Here is a 24,297-nt window from a genome sequence, read left to right on the forward strand (position 1 = left end):
CTTCTAAAATTACCACTCAATTAGCAGTCCATCCAACACAGCAATTATGTCAATGTCATTTTAACTTTTAATAAATTTTCCTATAACCCTTTCATTAATCAAGAAATAATTAAAATAGTAAATTGATAAAAAATATTTTTTAGAGTGGAGAGGGATGTATATGATCAAGACATACTGTATACATGTATGGTTGTCAAAGAATAGATGTAATTTTACACACACACACACACACACACACACACACACACAGAGAGAGAGAGAGAGAGAGAGAGAGAGAGAGAGAGAGAGAGAGAGAGAGAGAAATAATGTCAGATGCTGAATGTTTAGGCCTTGGATTCAAAGTCTAACAAAAAAGAAAAAACTTTATAAGATGCCAATACTTTATTGCCTTGATAATTAATGACCAAGAAAAGATGGGTGGGGTATACTTCAGTGTTAGAGCACTTACCTCAAATGCACAAAATCTGGGTATTAATCTTTTTTTCTCCATTTTATTTTTTATGTACATTAATGTTTTACTTGCATGTATGTCTGTGAAAGGATGCTGGATCCCTGAAACTGGAATTACACAGACAATTGGGAGCCTCCATATGCTGGGAATTGAACCAGGGTACTTTAGAAGAGCAGCCAGTGCTCTTAACTTCTGAGCCATCTCTACAGCCCTGGTATTAAGCTTTTTATAAACTGCCAACATTTTAATTATAACTTTTTTTCTTTGAAAAAGAGATGGTCTTAGGCTGGGCGGAGGTGGCGCACACATTTAATCCCAGCACTGGGGAGGCAGAGGCAGGTGGATCTCTGTGAGTTCGAGACCAGCCTAGTCTACAAGAGCTAATTCTAGGACAGCCTCCAAAGCCACAGAGAACCCCTGTCTGGAAAAAAACAAAAGAGAGGTGGAGGAGGGGGAGAGGAAGAGAGGAAGAGAGGGAGAGGGAGAGGGAGAGGGACAGGGACAGGGAGAGGGAGAGGGACAGGGAGAGGGACAGGGAGAGGGACAGGGAGAGGGACAGGGAGAGGGACAGGGAGAGGGAGGAGAGTGAATGTCTTACTATGTTATCCAGCCTGCCTCTCAAACTCCAAGGTTAAATGATCCTCCCATTCTAGTCTCCTAAGCAGCTAGGACTACACTCATTGATGTCTGTCTATCTGTCTTGGGAATCAATCTCAGGTTTTTATGTTTTTAAATAAAACATTAACAAAGGGCTGACTGGGAAGATAGGTCAGTTAGTAAAGAGCTAGGCATACAAGCATGAGGATGCAAGTTTGATTCCCAAGAACTCACAGAAAGTTATTTTGAGTTGTACATGCTTATAATCTCAGTGCTGGAAAGGTGGAGAGATTTGGATCCCTGAGGCTTGCTGGCACACAGCCTAGCCTACTTGGTGAGATACAGGCCAGTGAGAAACCCTGTCTCAAAAGACAAGGCAGATGGTGCCTGGGAACACCACCCAGGGATGATCTCTGGCTTCCACATGTACAAACAAGTGCATCCACATCCATTCACTCATGTGCATACATACACTCAAACGTAAATGTTAACAAGGAAGAAATAACCACAATACCTGTGTCTGTATTTCCTTAAACCTTTTCATCAGCTCTTTCATTTGCACCTGACATTTGCCATATTCTATCTGCAACTGTAAAACGCAAAAGGACTAATTTAACTTAAGTGACATTTAAATTTTTGAGGTGGGGAGAAATCAATGTACTCATAGGTTATTAAAACATATCACATTTGCTTTTGTTGTTGTTGTTTTCTCGGTGTCTCCAAGATGTAGGCCAGGCTGCTTCATTCTTGAACCTTCTGCCTCAGCCTCACAAACACTGAGATTATAGGTAAGTACCATTATGCTTGCCTAGATTATTGGTTTTTAAAGTTCAGCCCATTGATAGTACATTTTGGTAAGCTTCATATTGTACTTCTGAACCTTAATATTAAAATATACAGCTAAAAGAAATTTTCTCGTGTAAGTCTTAGGACATTTTAATACAAATAATGAAAAAATGCAATGTTCTATTACAGGAATAGTTCACTAAAATTTTATACATTCAGATACTTAAGTTCAGTCAAATAAAATTGTAACTGAATTCAGACATTTATTCAGAAAGTATTTATTGGAAAAACATGTCAGAGGCAGAAACTACCTTAAATACTGTTAACTTAAGAATTACTTCCGGGGGCTGGAGAGATGGCTCAGCGGTTAAGAGCATTGACTGCTCACAACTGTCTGTAACTCCAGTTCTAGGGGGGGTCTGACACCCTCATATAGCCACACATGCAGACAAAACACCAATGTACATAAAATAAAAACTCAACTAATCTCTAAACATGGAATATTTGTTCAACAGTAAGCTGCAGCCCTCTCTTCAGGAGCTACAGAATTAACTGTTCTTAGTAACAGTGACAATTCATACGTCATTGTAGGTTGCTTCCTTTGCAGTTCCTTCTTCAGTCAGGATCTCTTCGTACAAATCTAAACAGTTTTTGAATGATACGCAGGATTTAGCAGTACTGTCTGAAAACACAAAACATGTTAAAATATTTGTTAGGATTCTTTTGTGAATCAGTTTTTATCAAAACATTTTAGTGAGCATAAAGAGTGGTTTGTTTTATATTTTATACATGTATACCATTATTTTTTTGTGTTAGGATTCTTGATGTTGCATCTACTTCAAAGGGTCATATTTCTCCTCATTTGTAGTTTATGCAACCTACACTGATTTCATAGACAACAGCAGGAAAGCCACATTATATAAAATGGCTGTTTCAATAAATCCAGTGTGGTAATCATCTGTTACAAAACACTGAAAGATCTGATTGTGGAAAAGCTCTAATTGGATAGATGGTCAGATACTCCATTAACATTCATTCTGATCATTTGAAGACACTGACAGTAACATTATTCTCTGTGATAGCATAGGCAGGCATGCATATTCAACAGGACAAGTGTCATTTCAATGGTATGAAATATGTTTGCACAAGGACAAATTAAATCTGAGTCCTAGAGAAACAAATCTGTGTGCTAATATGTTCTGACCAAGCTTTGGGCCAGAAAGAAATTACCTCAGTGTAATTATCTCAAAGACAGGTCGTATTATTTCAGAGCTATAAGGTTACCAAGAGCTAATAACAATAAAACATGCACAGCAAACCAACCAAACAAAATGAGACTGTTTTATGAAATCTACATACCAGAAACAGCACTGTCCAACCCAGCATAAATGTCCAATGAGCCTTCATCATTATTTTTAAGAGGAGAGGCTGCAAAAATGGCAAACACTAGTTAAAACTGACATGGGTTGAGGGTAATTTTCCATTCCTACTTAGACAATGAAAGGAACATACAAGGGACTGGGTGGTGGTGGTGCACACCTTTAATCCCAGCATTCAGGAGGCAGTGGCAGGCGGATCTCTGTGAGTTCGAGACCAGCCTGGTATACACAGCTAGTTCTGGGACATCCAGAGCTACACAGAGAGACTGTCTCAAAACAAAGAAACAGACAAGGTTTAAACAGGCTTATCAACTGAAACATTTTGATATAGAAATTTATAGGTTGACTACTTCAGATTCAGACTTAAAAAATTCACTTAAAAAAACATGTATGGAGTTGGGAGAAGTGGTTCTGAAGTTAAGAGTGCTTTTAGAAGACCTGAGTCTGGTCCCAGCACCCGTGTTGGGTGGCTCACAAACACCTGTAACTCTAGCTCCAGTGAACCAGATGCCCTCTTCTGACCTCTACGGGTACCAGCACACATGTGCACAGACCTTCACACAGACACATTCATTTACACCTAATTCAACATCTTTTAAAAGATCTTTTAGGAGAAAAATCTACTAGTGCTGGAGCTGGAGAGACAGCTTAGCAGTTAAAAGCACTTGCTACTTTTTCAAAGGACCCACATCAGAAGGGCCACAAGTGCTGGTAACTCCAGCTCCAGAGTATTCAATACCTTCTTCAGGTCTCCGGTCTCCATGGGTATCTGCACGCGCGTGAGCGCACTCGCGCGCGCGCGCGCGCACACGACACACACACACACACCACACACAACACACACACACACACACACACACACACACACACACACACACACACACACACACACACACACCCTAAAAAAGTGTAATGAGGTTTTATTTCCAGCAATAATAAACTACTTTCCATCAAACCAATCCTCACATAACATTTGAAATGCTAAATTAAATATTAAAGTTACCCAAAGAGCTAAAAAAACAACATAAAACAAACAGAAACCAAAAGGGAGTGGGGTGTGTGAAGCTTGAGAACTGAACTGAGAAAACAAATCCTGACCATGAGATAATACCTACAAGAAGTACTGGGATGGAAAGACCATTCATGGAGGCTCACAACCAACTGTAACTATTCCCAGGGAATCTGATATTCTCTTACAGCCTACACAGAGCAGATAGCAGACACGCACACGGTACACGGACATACATACAGACAAAATACTCATATACATAAGATAAATTTTAAAAAAAGATAGCTCCAAGTTCCCAGTCTCCTTTTTATCACTGCTATTTGTTGAAAGGAAGATCTATCTTCGAGCTCTATGGGCAGTGACAACAGACAGACATCTCTGCTAGGAATGTCCAACCTGAGATCTATAGGCCACATGCATCCTGCAACAGCTAGGAATGCAGCCTGACACATTTGTAGGTGGCATCATTTTATTGAAATGTCAGGTTAAAGCTGAGGTAAGGCTCTAAGGAAAAAGCAACTGAAGATGAGAGAGCAAATTCAGAAAACCAAGGAGCGGATTTCCAAATTGTGCCTCAGATGTCCGCATGTCTGCATAACCTCCAAAGAAAACAGAACCACCAAAAGCTAAAATACTCAGAGTTGTAAGTATATTTTCAACCAAGTCAAATACCTGTTAAAATAAATGCAAGATGAGAATATAATCCAGACTCTCCACACAATATCAGACTATGACTAATGCAATCCAAATTTAGTAAACCTCACCAAAGAAATAGAAACAATTAAAAGAACCAATTAGAGCTGGGCATGATAGTTCTCTGTGAGTTCAAGGTCAGTCTGGTCTACATAGCGAGGCTTTATCTCAAAAGCAACAAAAGAACCAGTTGGCTGGAAATGGTGGTGCATACTTCTAATTCTAGCACTTGGAGGCTAGCCTGATATACGTATCAAGTTCCAGGCCATCCAGGGCTACACACAGAAACCCTCTCTTGAAAAACCAAACAAGATGTAAAACAACAACAGAAACAAACAAAACAGAACCAACTGAAAATTCTAAAATAGAAAACTACATATAATAATTATCATCATCATCACTGGATATGCTTGACTGTACTACATTGATTAGAAAAAAAAAAAAACAAATCTGTAAAACAGAGGAAAGGATGAAGGGGGAAAGCCTTTAAAAGTTCTACAGGGAACTGGAGAGCTGACTCAGTGGCTAAGAACACTGGCTGCTCTTCCAGCATCCACATAGTGATTCACAATCATCTGTATTTCCAGTTCCAGGGGATCTGAAGTGCTCTTCTGCCCTCTTCGACACCAAGCACACATGTAGTGCACACACACACACACACACACACACACACACACACACACACACACACACACACATACATACATATTTAGAGTTCTACAGAATAATGTCAAAATCTCATATAAGATGTAACTAGAGTCTAGAAACAAAGGATAAGGGAAAATGATACCATGTACTACTAAAGGAAGGCTAGCAATGGAAAGTTATCCTACTAAATGTTTTTAATTTCTTTACGATAAGACTGTTGAAAGTAAAAGTTAAAGCAGTATATTGTTGGGTTAATTATGCACAGATAACATATTTGGATTGTCATACATAACTCTTATAACAAAGATAACATATTTGGATTGTCATACATGACACCTATAACAAAGACCATGACAGGTATGGTTACATACCTATATTCCTTGAACCACCAATAATAATAATGCAAAGAGGTGTAGTCCAAAAGCACACATACAAATGAAGATTAAAATGGAATTTAAAAGCACACTCAAAGAATGTATGCCCGATCTTCTATTATTTAAATATGCAGGTTAGGGTACAGGTCAGTGGCAGAACATTTGCCAGCAAGCACAAGACCTGGAATTTAATTCCCATCACCACAAAAATAAAAATAATCAAGAAAAAAGTAGATATGTGGACAGACTTGAGAGTAATGCAAAAAATAAAAGGCAGCTATATCCAATAAACAAGAATGCCATTTTTTTAAAAGATTTTATTTATTTATTATGTATACAACATTCTGCTTCCATGTATATTTCCACATCAGAAGAGGGCACCAGATCTCATTATGGATGGCTGTGAGCCACCATGTAGTTGCTGGGAATTGAACTCAGGACTTCTGAAAGAGCAGTCAGTGCTCTTAACCTCTGAGCCATCTCTCCAGCCCCCCAAGAATGCCATTTTTATCCTTTAAAATTAATAGAACTAGTGTGATAAAAATTTGTGAGGGGCTGGAGATAGTTCAGTAGTTAAGAGCACTTCTTGCTCTTGTAAAAGACTACAGTTCAGTACCTAAGATCTATAGGTGGCTCACAACCATCCATAATTCCAGTTTCAGGGGACCTGACCCCCCATCTTCTGGCCTCAAGGGCACTAAGTATACCCAAGGTACACAGACATATGTAGGCAAAATACTCAGACAGACACACATACACAGAAAAAACACTAAAAGAAGTTTTATTTAAAAATGTAAAAATTTTTTAAATTTTAAACAACTTACGATACAACTATAATAGCAACGTAACAGGTTGAAACTACAACTACTCTACCCAGAGTCCTCACGATGCTGATCAGGCAGGAGCCACTCCATGTCTACCAACATTAACTTTTAAAAACACATTTTAAGTAAAAATGAACTAAGAGATAATCAACCCTTCGGCAATGCAACCCTTACATTTAAGACTCAGGGAACACTGAAGAAAAGGGGGTGGAAAGATTGTTTAAAAGCCTGATGATCAGAATAGCTGCTTAAAATTGTCTCCCATATATCACAAGGAAGCTGCACCCATGAAATCTCAAAGTATGGTTGCCTAAATAAGATCTGAAAAATGATAACACCTTTGACATGCCAACATGGATGAGGAAATTTCACAAGGCCCAACTCCTAGATGAAGAGCTATATGAAATCAATGACTGCTGAGAACAGGAGAACCAAGTCTTTTCTAGAGACAAGGCCCCTGACAAGATTATATAATTCCAAATAGTCAACCCTAAACATACACATACGAGCAATACTAAATGGTCTCAGCAGGGAGGTGTGTGTGTGTGTGTGTGTGTGTGTGTGTGTGTGTGTGTGTGTGTGTGTGTGTGTGTGTGTATGTGTGTGTTTGTGTGTGTGTGTGTAAATGACATAAATATAGCACAAGAGTTATAAACCTACAACACTATATTTAGGATATATAGCTCATTTGGCAGTGTCTGCCTAGCATGCACAAGGCCCTGGATTCCCTTTGCCCCTGATCCCATGCAAAACAGATTATATTTATAAGCTTATTACCATGTCTTGTGCAGGGTGTGGTGGCGGCAGTGGTGGTGCACACCTTTAATCCCAGCACTCAGGAGGCAGAGGCAGGTAGATCTCTGAGTTTAAGGCCAGCCTGATCTACAACAGCAAGGTCCAGGACACTGAGGGTTAAACAGAGAAACCCTGTCTCAAAAAAAAAAAAAAAATAAAATAAACAAACAAAAGCCAACAACAAAATTTACTTCAAAAGTATTTGGGACATGACAAAATTTGGGACATCATCAAAATTGCTACCTTGATTACATTTAGCGACTTAAAAGCACACAATAAGAAATATTAGCCAAGGGCTAGAGAGATTGCTGCTCATGCAGAAGATCCAAGTTTAGTTCACAACACCCACAGGGTGGATCACAACCATCTGTAACTCCAGTTCCAGGGGGTCCAACACCCTCTAGTCTCCTTGGTCACCAGGCATGCACATGATGCATATACATACATGCAGGCAAAACACTTATAGAGTAAAAATAGATTTAAATTATCTTGAAAGGGGGCAGGGAGGGAAGGGGAGGGGAGGAGAGGGGAGGAGAGGGAATGGGAGTTGAGGGCAGAGGAGGGGAGGGGAGAGGAGAGGTCAGCCAGGTGCAGTGATTTATGCCTATAGTCCTGGTCCAATTTCAAAGCATAGTGAGATCTCCCTGCCCCTATACAAAAAGATATAATAGCTAAGGAGCAGTGTGCTGTATAGCCAAGTATATGGTCCTGTGTTTGCTCTTCAGCACTACAAAAACAAAACAAAAAACAAAGTTCACATATACTAAGTACTCTCTATGTCCCTAGTATTTTGCTACGTTAATTCACTTACAAGGGGAGGAAAAAGTTGGGGTCTATTTCCCGTTAAGAATAAATAAATGATTTTATGATTGATATCAAGTAAGGTTAGGGCTATCATTGTGACAGAGTACGTACCTAGCATTTGGATGGCCATGATTCTAAACTCCCAGTACCAAAATTTAGAAAGAAAAAAAGAGTAAGTAAATTCCAAAAGACAATTGAGAGTTCTTACCAGGACAGACATCAAATAAACCCGTTCCATCACCATTGTCATCATCTGCTGCCATGGTTCTATATCCTTTTCACAGGTGCCATCTACGGTATTAAGCATAAAGATTCCCACCATTAGAATAGCTTCAACTTGCAAAGCAACTTTCAAATTTGAACACACTAAATAACATCATTCTCTCTCTAAAAAACAAACCTATACATTTATAAAGAAAAAATGCCTAACATTTTCTAGGCAAAAGTCGAAACTAAAAAATGGAACTCTAATTTGTAGGTATAGATAAACCGTGCACAAAGTAAAATACACTAATTTCATAAAATCAGCCAAAATACACTAGTATGTAGAAGACCCTGAATTTGACCCCCATCACTATGGGGGACAGAAGGGGGAATCTCAAAATACACATTAACTTTGCACTAAAATAAGAACCATCAGCACTAAAAACAAATACATATGCACATAACAAGAAATACAAACACTATCCGCCCTGCCCTGGCTTCATGGGGAAAAGCCTGACAATTTAAGATCAATCCTCAGAACCCAGGGTGGAAAAAGAGAAAACCAACTCCAGCAAGCTGTCTTCTCACGTTCATGAGTACATTATGCCATGCACATGTCTGCCCTCACACAAATATCATACATACACACACACAATAGTAAATAAAACTTATTAAAAAATAAAGACACATGCAAGCTGGGGTATGGCTTAATGATCGAGCATTTGCAAGCATGTATGAAGTTGCAGGGCTCTATTGTTAGCACCACAAAAATAAACTAAATAAGTAAGAAAGAAATACACTGGGGCTCAAAAGACACTCAGAAGGTAAGCACTTGTGCAAGCCTGGTAATGCAAATTCAATCCCAGGAACCCATGTAAAGGCAAAAAAGAACCAAACTCAGCCGGGCGTTGGTGGCACACGCCTTTAATCCCAGCACTCGGAAGACAGAGGCAGCGGGTCTCTGTGAGTTCGAGGCCAGCCTGGTCTACAGAGCAAGTGCCAGGCTAAGCTCCAAAGCTACACAGAGAAACCCTGTCTCGGAAAAAAAGAAAAAAAGAAAAAAAAAAGAAGAAAAAAAAAAGAACCAACTCTACCAAGTTGTTCTCTGTCCTGTATGTGCTCTCATTAATATGGCATACACATGCTTACACACACACACACACACATACATATGTATACATATGATTTTTTAAAAAGACACAAATGCACACGTACATATGTACATGAAAAACTTTAAAATAATCACAAGAAAAGGCACTTTTTAAAAACCTTTATCTATTGACTAGAGGGTTGTGCATATGTGCCATGGTGTACAGCTATGGAAGTCAGAGGACAATGTTTATGAGTCTATTCTGTCTTTCCACCATGTGGATCGTAAGGGCTGAACTCCAGTCATTGGGCTTGGCAACAAGAAAATGCACTTTTTTTCTTTTTTAATTGCTTTTAGAGGGCTAAAGAGTTGGCTCAGTTATTTAAAGATGCTTGCTGCCAAGGCTGATAACCTATGTTTAACTCCCCAGGACCCAAATGGTGTAGAAAAACCAACTCCACAATTACATATGTGTATGTACTGCATTTAGAGCTAGACATAATGCCATGAACCTGCAAATTGAGCACTGTGGATGCTGAGAGGGAGGACTGCGAGTTTGAAGCCATTTTGGTTGCTACACATAGAAAGTCCCAGGTAGTCTAGACTACACGGCTAAACTCTATTTCAAAATAAATAAGCTTTTTTTTTTTTATTTTGTTTTACCAAGACAGGGTTTCTCTGTTTAGCACTGGTTGTCCCGGAACTCACATTATAGACAAGGCTGGCCTCGAACTCAGAGATCTTCCTGCCTCTGCCTCCCAAGTACTGGGATTAAAGGCATGTGCCATGACTTCCCGGCAATAAATAAGCTTTTAAAATTGTTTTTAAAAAGTTAAAGTTCAGTGGTAATGAAGGAAAGGCAAATGAAGAAAAGTGTTAGATGTCTAGAGTATACTGGCAGCCAGGCTTGGAGGCAAAGGCAGGTGATCTTTGTCAGTTACAGGCCAGCCAGGGCTACACAGTGAGACCCTGCCTGAGAGGAGAGGGAAAGAGGGAGGGAGGGAAGAATGGATTGAGGGAAAAGGAGAGGCAGAGAGAGGAGGGGGGAGGGAGAGGGAGAGAAAGAGAAAGAGGGAGAGAGTGAGGGGGAGGGAGGGATACTTTGGCTAGAGTCTGGGAGGGTTTTAAGAAGGTTTCTGCCATTCAGAACAGATAAAAACTTGCTGAGTGTTGGTGGCGCACACCTTTAATCCCAACACTTGGGAGGCAGAGGCAGGTGGATCTCTGTGAGTTCGAGGCCAACCTGGTCTACAGAGTGCCAGGATAGGCTCCAAAGCTACACAGAGAAACCCTGTTTCGAAAAAACAAAACAAAACAAACAAACAAACAAACCAAAAAACCCCTAGCCCACCGTGACTAAACTGTTCTTGTAAACAATATGGTTTACGCCAAACACCTGCATCAGACAAAGCCTGGATATGACCACAAAACCCACCATCCTAGGCAGTAAGTCTCAAATGTGCTTTCCTTGTAGACATTTGTAGATATTTAACACAAATAGTCACCAACTGGATCAAAACGCAGATGATTAGGAAGTGCCTCAGTGCCTGGTTAGCCACTCTTCAACTTCCAGATATTGGCAAAAAGATATGTGAATAATGAAAGAACTCACTGCTCACAGAAATTTACTATAGATGTACAATTTGCACCTCCACAAAGAAAAAAAAAGGGGGTTTCCTGTGCAGATGTATATTCACGTTAGGCACAAATAAACTCTAACTTAGAACAGCCTTATGGAACTGTGATTCCACCTCAAGATCAATTGCATTCCACATCCAGAATTTACCCAATTTTACTTCCATCATCATACTTCAGATATACATTCTTTTAATTCTTATAGTACTCATTCTAAAAAACGTAAATTAAGTCTTAACATACCATTTTAGAATCTGTCCCAGACTCTTTTCTTCTATTTTTATCTTTTAGAATGTACCTATGGCTGCCCAGGAGTTATAAGCTGAGATCATCTTTTCACTCTTTTCTTTACTTAGGATTTCATTACAACATTTTCAAACATGTATATCATTATACCTTGCTGATACTTACACCACCCCTACTCATTCTGTAGCCCAAAGAAAGCCTTAAAACTTGTGATCTCTTACCTCAGCCTCTTTAGTAGTTGGTATTAGAAGACTAAGACATCAAGCTACGCTGTATCTTTTTTTTTAAATCCATTCACCCGCTGATAGGAATCTAAACTGGTTTCCTATCTTTGCTACTGTGAACAGTACTACAGCAAATATACTTTGACTCCTTTATGTCTGTAGCAGTTTGAATGTAATTGGCCCTCATAACCTCATAGGAAGTGGTATTACTGGGACTTATGGCTTTGTTGGAGTGGGTATGGCCTTGTTGGAGAAGTGTGTCATTGTTGGGGTGGGCTTTGAGGTTTCCTATGATTAGGATACTGCCCAATATCTCAGTCGACTTCCGGCTGCCTACAAGATGTAAGACTCTCAGCTACTATGTACCATGTCTGCCTGTATGCCACCATGCTCTCTGCCATGATAATAATGGATTGAACCTCTGAACTGTAAGCCAGCCACCTGAATTAAATGTTTTCTTTATTAGTGTTACCACAGTCTTGGTCTCTTAACAGCCATAAAAACTAAGAAAGGGTCTATACCCAGGCATGGTATAACTGGATCATATGGTAGTTTTCAGTTTGAGGGGGACTCTCCATACTGATTTCCATTGTAGCTACACTAGTTACGTTTCTACCAGCAATGTGTAGGGGTTCCTGCTTCTATTCCTCCTTGCTAGCATGCCATCATCATTCATTTTCCTGATGTCAGCCAATCTTCTTTTTTTCAAATTTCATTTTGTGTGTGAAATGTGGGTGTCATTTCATGCATACAGATGTGGGTATGCTGTGACAGTCGGAAAACAACCTCTATGTGTCTATCATTACCTTTGTACCTTAGAAAGTTCCTTTGCTAAGCCGGAGTTCGATACCCACAAACTTGAGATTCTTCTGTTTTCACCTCCTATAGTAGGCACTGGATATACAGATACTTGTTTCACTGCATCTAGCTGGAGGGTGGGGGTAAGACAGGGTTTCTCTGTACAGCTCTGGCTGTCCTAGAACTCACAGAGATCCACCTGCCTCTGCCTCCCATGTACTGGGATTAAAGGTGTGCGCCACCACCGTCCAGCTCTGCATCCAGCTTTTGTGTGGGTTCTAAGTATCCAAACTTGGTTGTCAAACTTGTAGGTCAAGCCAACTGACTGAGTCATCTCACCAGACCCTATGCCAGACATTCTGTCAAGGCTGAGGTGGAATTCAACTAGCATGTTCTTCACCTCAGTCTGTCCTACAGAGAACTTGGAGGGAACTAGTTGTCTGTCCCTCAATAACGATACCTGGAAAAGAAGTAATAACTGGTGGGGACTAGAACTGAAAGCATGGGGAAGCATGAATCAGTCCCATATTGGAACCAGTCTCAGGGTGTCTGGGCCCTGATGACCACTCCTTTGACTGGCTAGGAGTTGTCCTCTCTTGATGCTTGGTTAAGACTGTAGGAAGATTAGGCAAACCTCCACCAGTCTCTTCCAACCTTCTTTTCATTTTACAGATGGGGATGAAATCTTCCAAGATTCCTTCAAGTTTCCCACTAGCTTGTCTACTGGACAACTGGAGTGAACTGGGTCTTTTTCTTGATCATGCATGACCTAAATATCCTCTAGAAAATAATAAAAAGTGCCCCCTGGGGGAACACTTAATTATAATATCATACTTCAGTTAGAGTTATTCTATAAACAAGAGAAAAAGTCCTCTAAATTTTACTGTTTAACTTTTCTTTTAACTGCAGGATCTAGATCAGTGATTCTCAACCCCTTGAAGGTCAAGCAACCCTTAGCAGGGGTGTCTAAGACCATTGGAAAGCACATATTTATATTACAATTCATAATGGTAGAAAACTTAGCTATGAAGTAGAAACAAAAATAATTTTATGGTTTGGGGAGTTACCATAACATGAGGAACTGTATGACAGGGTCACAGCATCAAGAGATTCACTGACCTAGACCTTGCTAAGAAAAACTACAGGATGGACCTGTAGACTCTAGCTGTAAAAGACTTGGGAGTGTAGTGGACTTAGCTGTGTCTAATTAAGTTTATTTTAAAAGGGCTTAGTTTTTGTTCATGCTTCACCCAAAATTACAGACTAATTAATAAACAGGTACAACTGACCCTCTAGATGTTCAAGAATTGTATTTAGAGGCCAACACTGATGCAGTCAGATGAATTAAAAGGGAGAATATTTTCCCCCCTGTTCTATAAGGGAAACTAAGTCCCAGGGAACCCTGGGACACATTCTGTCTGTGGGATGTCATGTCACCTGTTCTTGTTCAGGAAGGCCATGGAAGTGCCACTGAGTAGACTCTAGCCTGTGTCCAGTCTGCAAAGAGAAGGGTCAAGAAAGGAAAAATTCTTCCACACTTCCAAATGAAACAGTGGTCAAGCAAGAATTTGACATCTTTACACAGATGAACTGACAAGACAGACCAGGAATCAGAGGCTCTGCACAAGCCCAAGTAACCCCTAAGGAGGACCAGCTCTTCAACTGGCCTTGACAGCAAAAAATTACCAATTTTGGCCACCTACATGGTCTTGAACACTCAAAAGGAAATCATTACCAGGAATAATATGATCAATATGTTTGTCTCTTTTAACAGTCCTCAGACATCACACTTAGCCATGAGATATTATTTGGACAACTATTTCCCACTAATAATTCTCTTCCTGATAAAACTGTTTCTGGAAGAGATATAATGTGATGTCTTGTACCCTAACCAATCATGTTCCCTGGTTAAAGGAGAGGGCCAGACATCCTGCTATCAAACCTACAGATGCAGATGGCCAGCTGTGACTTTCAACAAATGAAACCTTGATTTCACTCAGGTTTGGCCCACACTGTCCACCTCCACTGGACATTATAGCGGACACATGGGCAGAGGCATCTCTTGGTGGTAAGGCACTGCCAATAGGCCTCTACGGGATCCTGGTAAAAAGTTTTCTGGTACACAGTCCAGCCAACCACAAAATTATGCCTCACCTTACTAAATAAAACTTAAGTCAATCATGACATCAAATTTTCCTCATTTATCTTGTCGTTTAACATTCCCTATGAGGAATGCAATGGCCAACTTCTTAGCTTAAATTGGCTGGTAAAAGGCTCCCTGAACTTTTTTTTTCTTCTTCCTGAGACAGGGTTTCTATGTGTGGTCCTGGCTGTCCTAGAACTCATTTTGTAGACCAGGCTGGCCTTGAACTCACAGAAATCCGCCTGCCTCTGCCTCACAAGTGCAGGGACTAAAAGTGTGTGCCACCACTGCCCAGCATCCTTGAACTCTTGAACCAGACAAACAGCATCCTCCAACAGTGTATATCTTATGATAAACAATGGTGTTAGAGAGATCATTAGTCTCACTAATACCTATGACAAAGCCTGCTGAGGAGTCTTTGGATTGTTTTCTTGCCTGTTCTCTTCCTCTAATAAGGGCAAAATGCCCTGCTATTTTTCTAACTGCACTCTTAGTAGGAATTATAGACTCACTTTATGTTACAAGTGCTACCTACTTCCCTTATATAACAAGCTCCAAAGACACACAGCATCACCAAATAGCTGTTTTAAGCTCTGGGTCATTGCCATCGATTAGGTTTTATCCTGGTCCCTTTAGATAGACCTTCCTGAGGCACTCTGATTGCTGCCCCCCTCCGTAGACCCTTTGTCAATGTAAAGCAGCTAAGAGTGGTCACTGCACCCAAACTCCCTAACAGCAGTTAGGGAGATCTCTAAGAGGAGAAATGAAAGACTAGGAGTTAGACAGATGTGGCAGTCTAAAATTAACCCCCATAAGCACATAGGGAATGACACTATTAGAAGGTGTGGCTTTGTTGAAGTAGGTATGGCCTTGTTGGAAGAAGCATGTCATTGTGGAGGTGAGCTTTGAGGTCTTATTTATGCTCAAGCCACAATCAATGTCTCAGACTTCTTCCTGTTGCCTGCAGATCAAGATATATTAACTCTTTGATCCTTCGCCAGCACCACGTCTACTTGCATGATGCCATGTCCTGCCATGATGATAATGGACTAAACTTCTGAAACAGTAAGTCATCCACATTAAATGTTTTTCTTTATAAGAGTTGTCATGGTGTTTCTTCACAGCAATAGAAACCCTAACTAAAACAACAGACTCCCTAGTAGGCAAACAGATAGAGAAAGGGGCCATGGTTAGGTAATAAAGGTGGAAAATTTCTAAAATGGCCAGCTTCTTCCTCAACCTCCTCACTTGAGACAAAAGCCTATCTAGTAGCTTCTGTCAAACTTAGAGAAGCTGATGTCTAGTTAAATCTTCTCAGGTTAAAACTCTACACCACTGGGGATACAGCTCAGTGACAGAGCACTAACTTGCCTGCTGTGAGCAAGGGTCTGGGTTCAACCAGCACTGCAAGAGTGAGCTGTACCACAACAGGACTACACAGAGTACACAGCACAGCAACCCTAAGAAAGAATCTGAGCTTGCATGTAGATCTTCACTCTCTCCATCCTACCTTTCATCTCAACACAGCCAGACTCTGTCTCACAAGGGCTGCAGGGTGGTTTTCTTTATATTCCGTGAAAAATTAAACAAACATAAAACAAGTCAGAGTCATTAAATCAGTGAAGATAAAAATCTACCCATATGGTGGCTCACAACCAGTTTCAGAGGATCTGATACCCTCTTATGGCCTCTGTAAGCACCAGACATACAGGCAGTGCACAGACATACATGCACTCCCACATATAAAATAATAAAAATAATTTTAAGAGACATGTTAGAATTCCTAACAAATATCCCCAAAAGTAAAAAGTACACTTAGCTTTCTATAACCATTAAATAGGAATCCAGAAATTCAACTAACTACAAATTTTTTAAAGTTTTACAAAAGTTGTGTGTGTGTGTGTGTGTGTGTGTGTGTGTGTGTGTGTGTAGTACAACATATACTCTGCAAGTAAAACTATGGTCTCAATTCTTTTTTTTTTTTCTTTTTTTCTTCAAGACAGGGTTTCTCTGTGTAACAGCCAGGTTGTCCTGGAACTTGCTTTGTAGACTAGGCTGGCCTTGAACTCAGAGATCCGCCTGCCTCTGCCTCCCAGTGCTGGGATTAAAGGCTCGTACCACCACTACCTAGCCTTCTGGTCTCAATTCTTAGTATCAAAAACAAAACAAAAATTAAGAGAACTTCAACATATCACACTGGAACAGAAATGGCTGTATATGCAATTTCTAAAGTACTCTGTGTTGTTACCTTCTTAGTGTAGTAAGCAGCATGTCAGTCTCATAATCAAAAGTATTACTACTTTGCTCATTTTGTTTCCTCCTAGAATGGTGATTGTCTTCCCAAACAGAGCAACCACAGAAGAAAAGACCCTTGTGTACAGATAGCCAATCCTTATCCATCAACGCACTGAACTTACTGTAATCAGTAACAGCTACTACAATAATTTGCTATAGTGTACATGTGTACCTGTGTGGATGGTACATGTATGTATAAACATATTCATGTGCTACCATGGGGCCAGGTTGGATGTCTTTCTTAATCTCTCGTCACCATATTTTTTAGACAGGGTCTCTGTATTGATCACTAATTTGCCAAGACTAGCTGGCCACCAAGCTCCAGGTATCCACCTTTCTCTGCCTTGCCAGCACTCACATTATAGGCATGTTCACATTGGTTCTAGGGATCTGAACTTACATCCTCATGCTTCCTCGGCAAACAATTTACCAACTAAGCTATCTCCCCGGACCCCCTAATTTGCTTTCTTAGATGACAGCGTACATAATAACACCTGGAAAAACTAAAATACAAGACTGATAGACATTCCCTCATCAAAGTTTTGATTTAGTAATTCTAGGCTTAGAATTGATAAATTTTATTCTGGATGCTTGGACTTTTTAAACTAGTGATGTTGGGGCTAGAGATGGCAAAGAGTACTTACTGCTCTTGCAGAGGATGAGAGCTCAGTCCCCATCAGTTCCCAGCACATACATCAAGTGGTTTGCAAGCATCTATAACTCCAGCTCCAGGAGATCTGACATCCACTGAAACACACACACACACACACACACACACACACACACACACACACACACACACACACACACACACACACACACACGGTTTCAAAATAATAAAAATAAAGTATTTTACACCAGTGTTATCAAGGTGAGCTTCCTATAGAGTAGCTATAAGCACATGTAGCTATTGATACATGAAATGCACACAATAAGACTGTGTATATTAGTTTTCTATTGATGTTTTTACAAGTTACACCAAACAGTGGCTTGAACAACACAAATTATTATAGCTCTGGAAAGGGGAAAAAAACACCTTACTGGTCTAAAAGCAGGTGTGATCAGGGCTGCATTTTCTATGGGGGTTGAGGGAGGCTATTAACCTTTTCCAGCTTCTAAAAGCACCTGATTTCCTGAGCTAGAGCCTCCTTTCTCTCACCTTCAGAGTCAAAGGCTTACCATCTTTCTCCAACCTCTGCTTCCAGAACTACATTTGCATGCTAGCCTCCGTGCTCTCTCTAGGCCCCATCATCACATGGACATTCCTACAGTCTCTCTTCCTACTTCCTTCTCATCAGAACCTGTGTGACAGAATCTACAGTCACTTGGATAATGCAGGATAATGCTTCCCACTTCAAAATCCTTAGTCAGGAGTGGGTATGTAGCCAAGTCAATAGAGTACTTGCCTTTCATGCACAAAGCCTACCCAAAATCCCAGCACTCAGAGGCAGAGGCTCAGCTAGTTCAAGGCCAGGCTGGATACACGAGACTCTGCCTCAAAGCAAACAAAATATTCAGTCATATCTCTAAAGTCTCTTTTGTCATAATGCTTATATATCACATATAGTAGGTATGAAGACCATTACTACATAATGAACCAAATGAAATTATTTTAAGTAATTTAAATAACATGAGCAGAGGATACCAGTTAAACTACAAATGACCTGAAAGTAAAGATTGCGCTTCATTTACTTTATATGTATGAGCACAAATATTTACTAAAAATCAAAGCAATCACTGCCCCCCCCAAAAAAAGAATGAGTAAAGGAGCCAGAATATATTTTAAGTTCATAGTTTACTTTTATGATGACTCCACTGGTCTCTCTCAAAACCTACTTAGTCTTATCTACCATGAAAAAGTCCCATCTAAAGGATTTCATAGAGGTATGGCTATTACAAAGTCAGTAACAAAATTATAAATGGCTTTACGCATTTACACAACTGATGAGTAATTTCCAAATATTATGAACTTAATATTATTATCATCTTATCTTCAACTAACTACATTAACATAAATTGCCTCCTTGTATTAACTACTGATGGGGGAGGAACAGCATAGGACACAAGAGGAAAGGATTGGTAAGGGTAATAGGATGTCCTGTGGCCTCCTCAAGAGTACTGTACTTAAGAATTAGGAACTGCTTGTATTAAGTTATAAAGAAAGTCAGTAATAAGACAAAATAAATGTATTCCACTGTAAGTACACATTCACCAAGTCCAGAACAAAAAGACATATCCTATCAGTGTCTGATCACAGAATGACATCTTTATTTTTATGAATAGTACCAACACTCTAGCCTACTGATGTCACCTCTGCAACATTTCTCCATTTATCCCCATTCACTGACATTTCAATGTGCTCTAGGCTCTACTGTTGCTACTTTGCTCCTCCAAATACAAATTACAAACAATAGTGACAAATTCTTCTACAGAAGCACTGCTTTTATCACTTCTTGCTCAAAAACCTTCCCATAACTTGCCAAAACCTAGGGAATTTTGCCCAACTTCCTTACTATGATTTTTCACTGGGTACCTTTCTAGCCACCTTTATTATTTACTATCTCTAAAAGTCCAAAATTTTGAAGTCTGGTGATTTTAGAATCCTGTCTGCAGGCATATTTCCTGACACCATCTCACCAGGTCTATTCTTTTTTTAAATAAATTTTTATTTAAATTAAAAAAATCTTATTCTACATACCAATCCCAGTTCCCTCTCCCTCCTGTCATCCCATTTCCCCCACCAACCCCGATCACCAGATCTATTCTCTACCACTAAGTCTATCTATGAGTTTGCAGGCAAGTCCAGATATGAATGTTCATAGTTTAAAATGTATGAACGCAACATTAGAATGTGAGGTGTTAGAGAATCAAGTAGTTTCTATGATCAAGACACTTGAACTCTCTCCAGTAGGGACTGGAGGGAGGAATCACTGAAATTCTAAAGCAGAGGCTAAAGTAACCAAATTTACATTTCATATACTCGTGGCCAGAAGCTAAGCAGAAAAGATCATCCAAAGCAGGAAAGAGTGGCACACACCTCTAGTCCCAGCAGCTGGTACACTGAGACAGGCATCTCAGTTAGATCCTGTCAAAAATAGAAGAACCAAAGTGTGAAAGACAAACGGGGAGTCAAGAACTTAACAAAAATAAAGACAATAAATCTGAGAGATTCTGTGGTAAGTCAGTAATATTTCATGTACAATCTGTTCCACTGTCCACTCTTTCCTATTTGAAATTTTCTTTACACCATAACCTGTCTTTAATATATATGCATGTACATATATATAAATATATAAACACACACATATATATTTATATTTATTTATTTAGTGTGTTTGTACACGAATGGAGGTCAGAGGAAAACCTGTGGGAATTTGTTCTCTCCTTCTGCCACGTATGTCGACCTCAGCCAGGTGATCAGGTTGGCATTGGGTGTCTCTACTGGCTGAGATATCTCACCTGCCCCTGAGCTGTCTTCAAAACATTAATCTGACTAAGCTCTTTTTTTTTCTGACTAAGCTCTTACTTTTAACAACCTTTGGGTACTTGTTGCTGATCTTCGGACAATGACCACATTTTGCTAACAATTCTGCTGAGGTCCTGCATGACCAGACCTGAACCGAGAACTGGAGTTATCTTGTGTGACTCTGCTCTGTTCCCCAGCAGTGTATGCTCTAATCACACTGGCTTTTCCTCAGTTCTATGAACATGCTGCTTGTCAGTGACTCTGAAAAGTGCTGTCTGCTCGATACTCTACTCTATTTAAATCTGTTATTTTGGCTTAAGTAATGTTATTCTCTAGGCAACCCCCCCCCACACACACACACACAGTCAAGAACCTCTGACATTCATTTTTTGTTTTTTAGGGGGCTTGAGACAGGGTCTCTGTGTAGCCCTGGACATCCAGGAATTCCAACTGTAGACCAGGCAGTCTTCAAACTCTTGAGATCCACTATCGTCTGTCTCTTGAGTTCTAGGACTAAGGGCGTGTGCCACTCCACCTGACACTGTTATATATCCTTGTACCACTGGATCCTTTCCCTAACTGATTTCTTTCCACAGTTCCACATTTCTTTCTGTGGGACTCTGGAAGAAATGTCCACCTTACTGACAGGAAGGCCCCGGTGGACAAGGATCATCTCTGTTTTGTTCAACACCATTCTCAGCTCTTAGAACAGCCTGGGATACTGATAAGTAATAAAACAATCATTTGTTGAGCTTATGAAATTCCAAATAAGTTAAAGATGATTCTCAAGTTTCTACTTCTGCCAAGGTGAAATCCATGTATTTAATGGCAACGAAGAAAAAAAGATGTCTAACAGGGTTGGAAATTTAAGTTGGATACCTAACAGATTTTTCTTAAAAGAAAAAGACAGAGAGTTAATATGATACATATTATGGTTTGAGATTCATCAGAGTCATGGTGACAGGTATATTAAAAATTTACAAAAGTCTCCTAGGGAAAGTGAGTCTCCTAGGGAAAATAAAAGAGGTGGGGGAAAAAAAAGACCTTTCTATACTCCTCTCAGCTCCCACTTGAAGATACACGTTAGTTACTACTGACAGAAGTGGGACATCTTTGAAAAATGTAGAGGCCAAGTTTTAAAAGATGAGAAGCTAATGAGTAGTAACAGCTGCTGGGCTGGAATGTTGCTCGGTAATGTACAGTTGGCACACTCACAGGCTCTGAACATGCCAGTCTCTAGCACCAAAAAAAAAAAAAAAAAAATTTAAAGTCACAGGCTAACTCCCCAGTATCTGGAGGGACAGCTCCAACAGATTCATAAGCAAAAGCATAGAGGCAGGGGTCATCTGGTCTTTTCTGAAAGGTCAATGTCTTAAAAAGCAGTCTAAAGGAAGTTCAAATTTTTTTCAATAAAGAAAAACATACATTTGTGGAGGGGGAAAAAAAGGCAAAAGCTAAAGGCAAGTCCAGTCCTAGACTCTGAGAATGAGGAAGACAAAAAAGAAAAGCAAAGTATATTGCACCTTTACTATGTGCCAAGTATTGATCTAAATGCTGTAGAGTATTGATTTACTTTAAATCACACTGAAGTTTCTATCAGGTCCATATTATTCCTTATCCCATTTAAATAGATGTGGAAACTGACAGACGATTAGGAAATCTGCCATGACCAACAGCTAGAAAGTGAAGAGCTGGGATTAAATCCCAGTCAAATGACCAAAATCAAGTACATTCTTTAAAATACAAATCTATGCGCATTTCCTGTACGACGGCAGGAAATACTATGAAAAAATAATTTGGGATATGGAAGGAAATAGATGCAAGAAGCCTTGCTTAATGGCCTGTTCGCTTACAAAGAGGAGCTGAGGCTCATGGGGGAAAGGCCTTAAGCAAAAAGGTTTGGTGTTGGTGCTGTGGAGAGAACAGAAAAGACCAAAAAGTCTAAAAGTCAGGGAGGGTCAAAGCCAAGTTGGTCCTGAAGCATAAACGCGGGTTCCTGCGAATTCTACATTCACATCCTCACCAACCCGTCAGGGATGTTCTGGGCGCTGCAGAGAGCAACATAAACAACTTCTCTCAAGGTACTAGCTTGGGAAACAGCGCGCGTCAGCGAGCGTCCGGCACTCGGGACAGCCCTTTCTCCACACTCACCGAAAGCTCGGGAGTAGGGACAGAGGAGACACGGGTGGGGGAGGGGAGGCGCGCCCGGTAGACCCGACGATGCTCCGTGTGCTCGTCCCAGCACCCTCCCAGGGCTCTGAAGGGCGGTCCCCGAGGACGGCAGCCGGTTCCCAGACGCCCGGCAAGACGCGCGGCCCTGCGGTCACAGCCCACACTGTCCCAGGCGGCGCTCGGGAGCCTCTCCCCGCAACCCCGCGACGGGAACCCAGGAACTTACCCGGTCGGTCAGCCCCGCACAGCAGCCGCTTCCAGTGGGCGCTCCGCCGTCTCCACCAATCCCAGGCCGCAGGAAGGACGCCAGGGCGGGACCTAGCGCCGACAACCAATCAGATAAGACGCAAAGAACGTCTCGGCGCACATAGCCAGTTCCCGCCATTGAAGGCGGAAAAAAAATGCAGTTGGCGCCAAACTCTGGTACTCGACTGCAGCTCATAAGGGAAAGGGGCAGGCGGCGACGACAGGCGAGGGGGCGGGGTTTATTCACGGAAATGACGTCACCAGAGCGGAAGTAGGCGTGTCTGCGTAGACCGTAAAGAAAGGGAAAGTAAAGGTTGACGATCTTCTTAGCTTTTGGCTGAAAGCAAGTGAAGATGACTTACTTAATTCTTTATTCTAGCTTGTGTCAGCCGCGCGCTAGTCAGCGCTCAGTGGCTGCCCTTAGGTGTCATGTTGGATGGTAAATATAGCGTAACACAGACTCTTTGAAGCATTAAGGTGATACTAGGGCTGGAGAGATGGTTCAGTGATTGCTCTTCCAGAGGACCTGGGATCAATTCCCAGCACCTACTTGGCAGAAACAACTTCTCTAACTCCAAGATCTGGCACCCTCACACAGACATACATGCAGGCAAAATACAGATGCAAATCGAATAAAAGTAAGTAAATTAGAAACAAAAAGAATGTGACACTAGTTTAGCATGGTGGAAGGTTTTATTATTAAATATCTTTCATACAATATATTATCGATTTTACCCCACCCTAGCTTCTCGTAGGTCCCACCTACCTACCCGCCGAATTTCACATGCTTTCTTTTAAACAAAGAAACCAGTAATACTGAATGAATGAATAAATAAAAAGCCAAGACAATGCAAAATGAGACAAAAAGCGCACACACAAAAACACGGAATCCATTTTGTATTGACCATCTACTCCTGTGCATGGAGCCTGCCCCCAAGTTTGGCTGACACCAGTGACACTCCATTAAAGAAACTGATGTTCTCTTTCCCAGCAGGTTTCAATTGCAAATAGCTTCTTCTTCTTCTTCTTCTTCTTCTTCTTCTTCTTCTTCTTCTTCTTCTTCTTCTTCTTCTTCTTCTTCTTCTTCTTTTTTCTTTTGGTTTTTCGAGACAGGGTTTCTCTGTGTAGCTTTGGAGCCTATCCTGGCACTCGCTCTGGAGACCAGGCTGGCCTCGAACTCACAGAGATCCGCCTGCCTCTGCCTCCCTAGTGTTGGGATTAAAGGCGTGTGCCACCAACCCCAGTGCAAATAGCTTCTTTGTTAGGGCTCTTCTTGTTTGTACCCCAGTATGTCCTCTGTTCTCAGTCTGCATTCATATGTATATCTGTCCTGTCTTGAGTGAGCTGTTCAATTTGAAAACCCCATTCCTGTCTCTCTCTCCAAACCCCACCCACTCTGAGAGTTTCCAACAAAGAAA

At 40.7% G+C, this 24,297-nt stretch overlaps 1 protein-coding gene across 7 annotated transcripts in view; it reads right to left on the bottom strand.

Moving 5' to 3' along the window:
* The window catches only part of Casp8ap2 (caspase 8 associated protein 2), a 48,122-nt gene extending 25,091 nt beyond the window's left edge, over positions 1-23,031 (bottom strand). For 2 of the 7 annotated variants that reach the window (XR_004768283.1, XM_035439942.1), the window contains exons 1-6: positions 22,860-23,031; positions 20,033-20,080; positions 8,569-8,651; positions 3,194-3,262; positions 2,416-2,516; positions 1,563-1,637 (exon numbers count right to left, since the gene is read on the bottom strand). Coding sequence is in view for 3 of the 7 variants with exons in the window: in XM_035439942.1 (XP_035295833.1) it covers positions 1,563-1,637; positions 2,416-2,516; positions 3,194-3,262; positions 8,569-8,623 (300 nt within the window). In the remaining 4 variants the exon portion in view is untranslated. The other 5 variants (XM_035439940.1, XM_035439941.1, XR_004768285.1 and 2 more) reach the window with 4 other exon arrangements.
* Positions 23,032-24,297: the final 1,266 nt, after the last annotated feature.

Source organism: Cricetulus griseus, chromosome 2 (genome assembly GCF_003668045.3).
Source record: "Cricetulus griseus strain 17A/GY chromosome 2, alternate assembly CriGri-PICRH-1.0, whole genome shotgun sequence".
NCBI classification, from domain to species: Eukaryota; Metazoa; Chordata; class Mammalia; order Rodentia; family Cricetidae; genus Cricetulus; species Cricetulus griseus.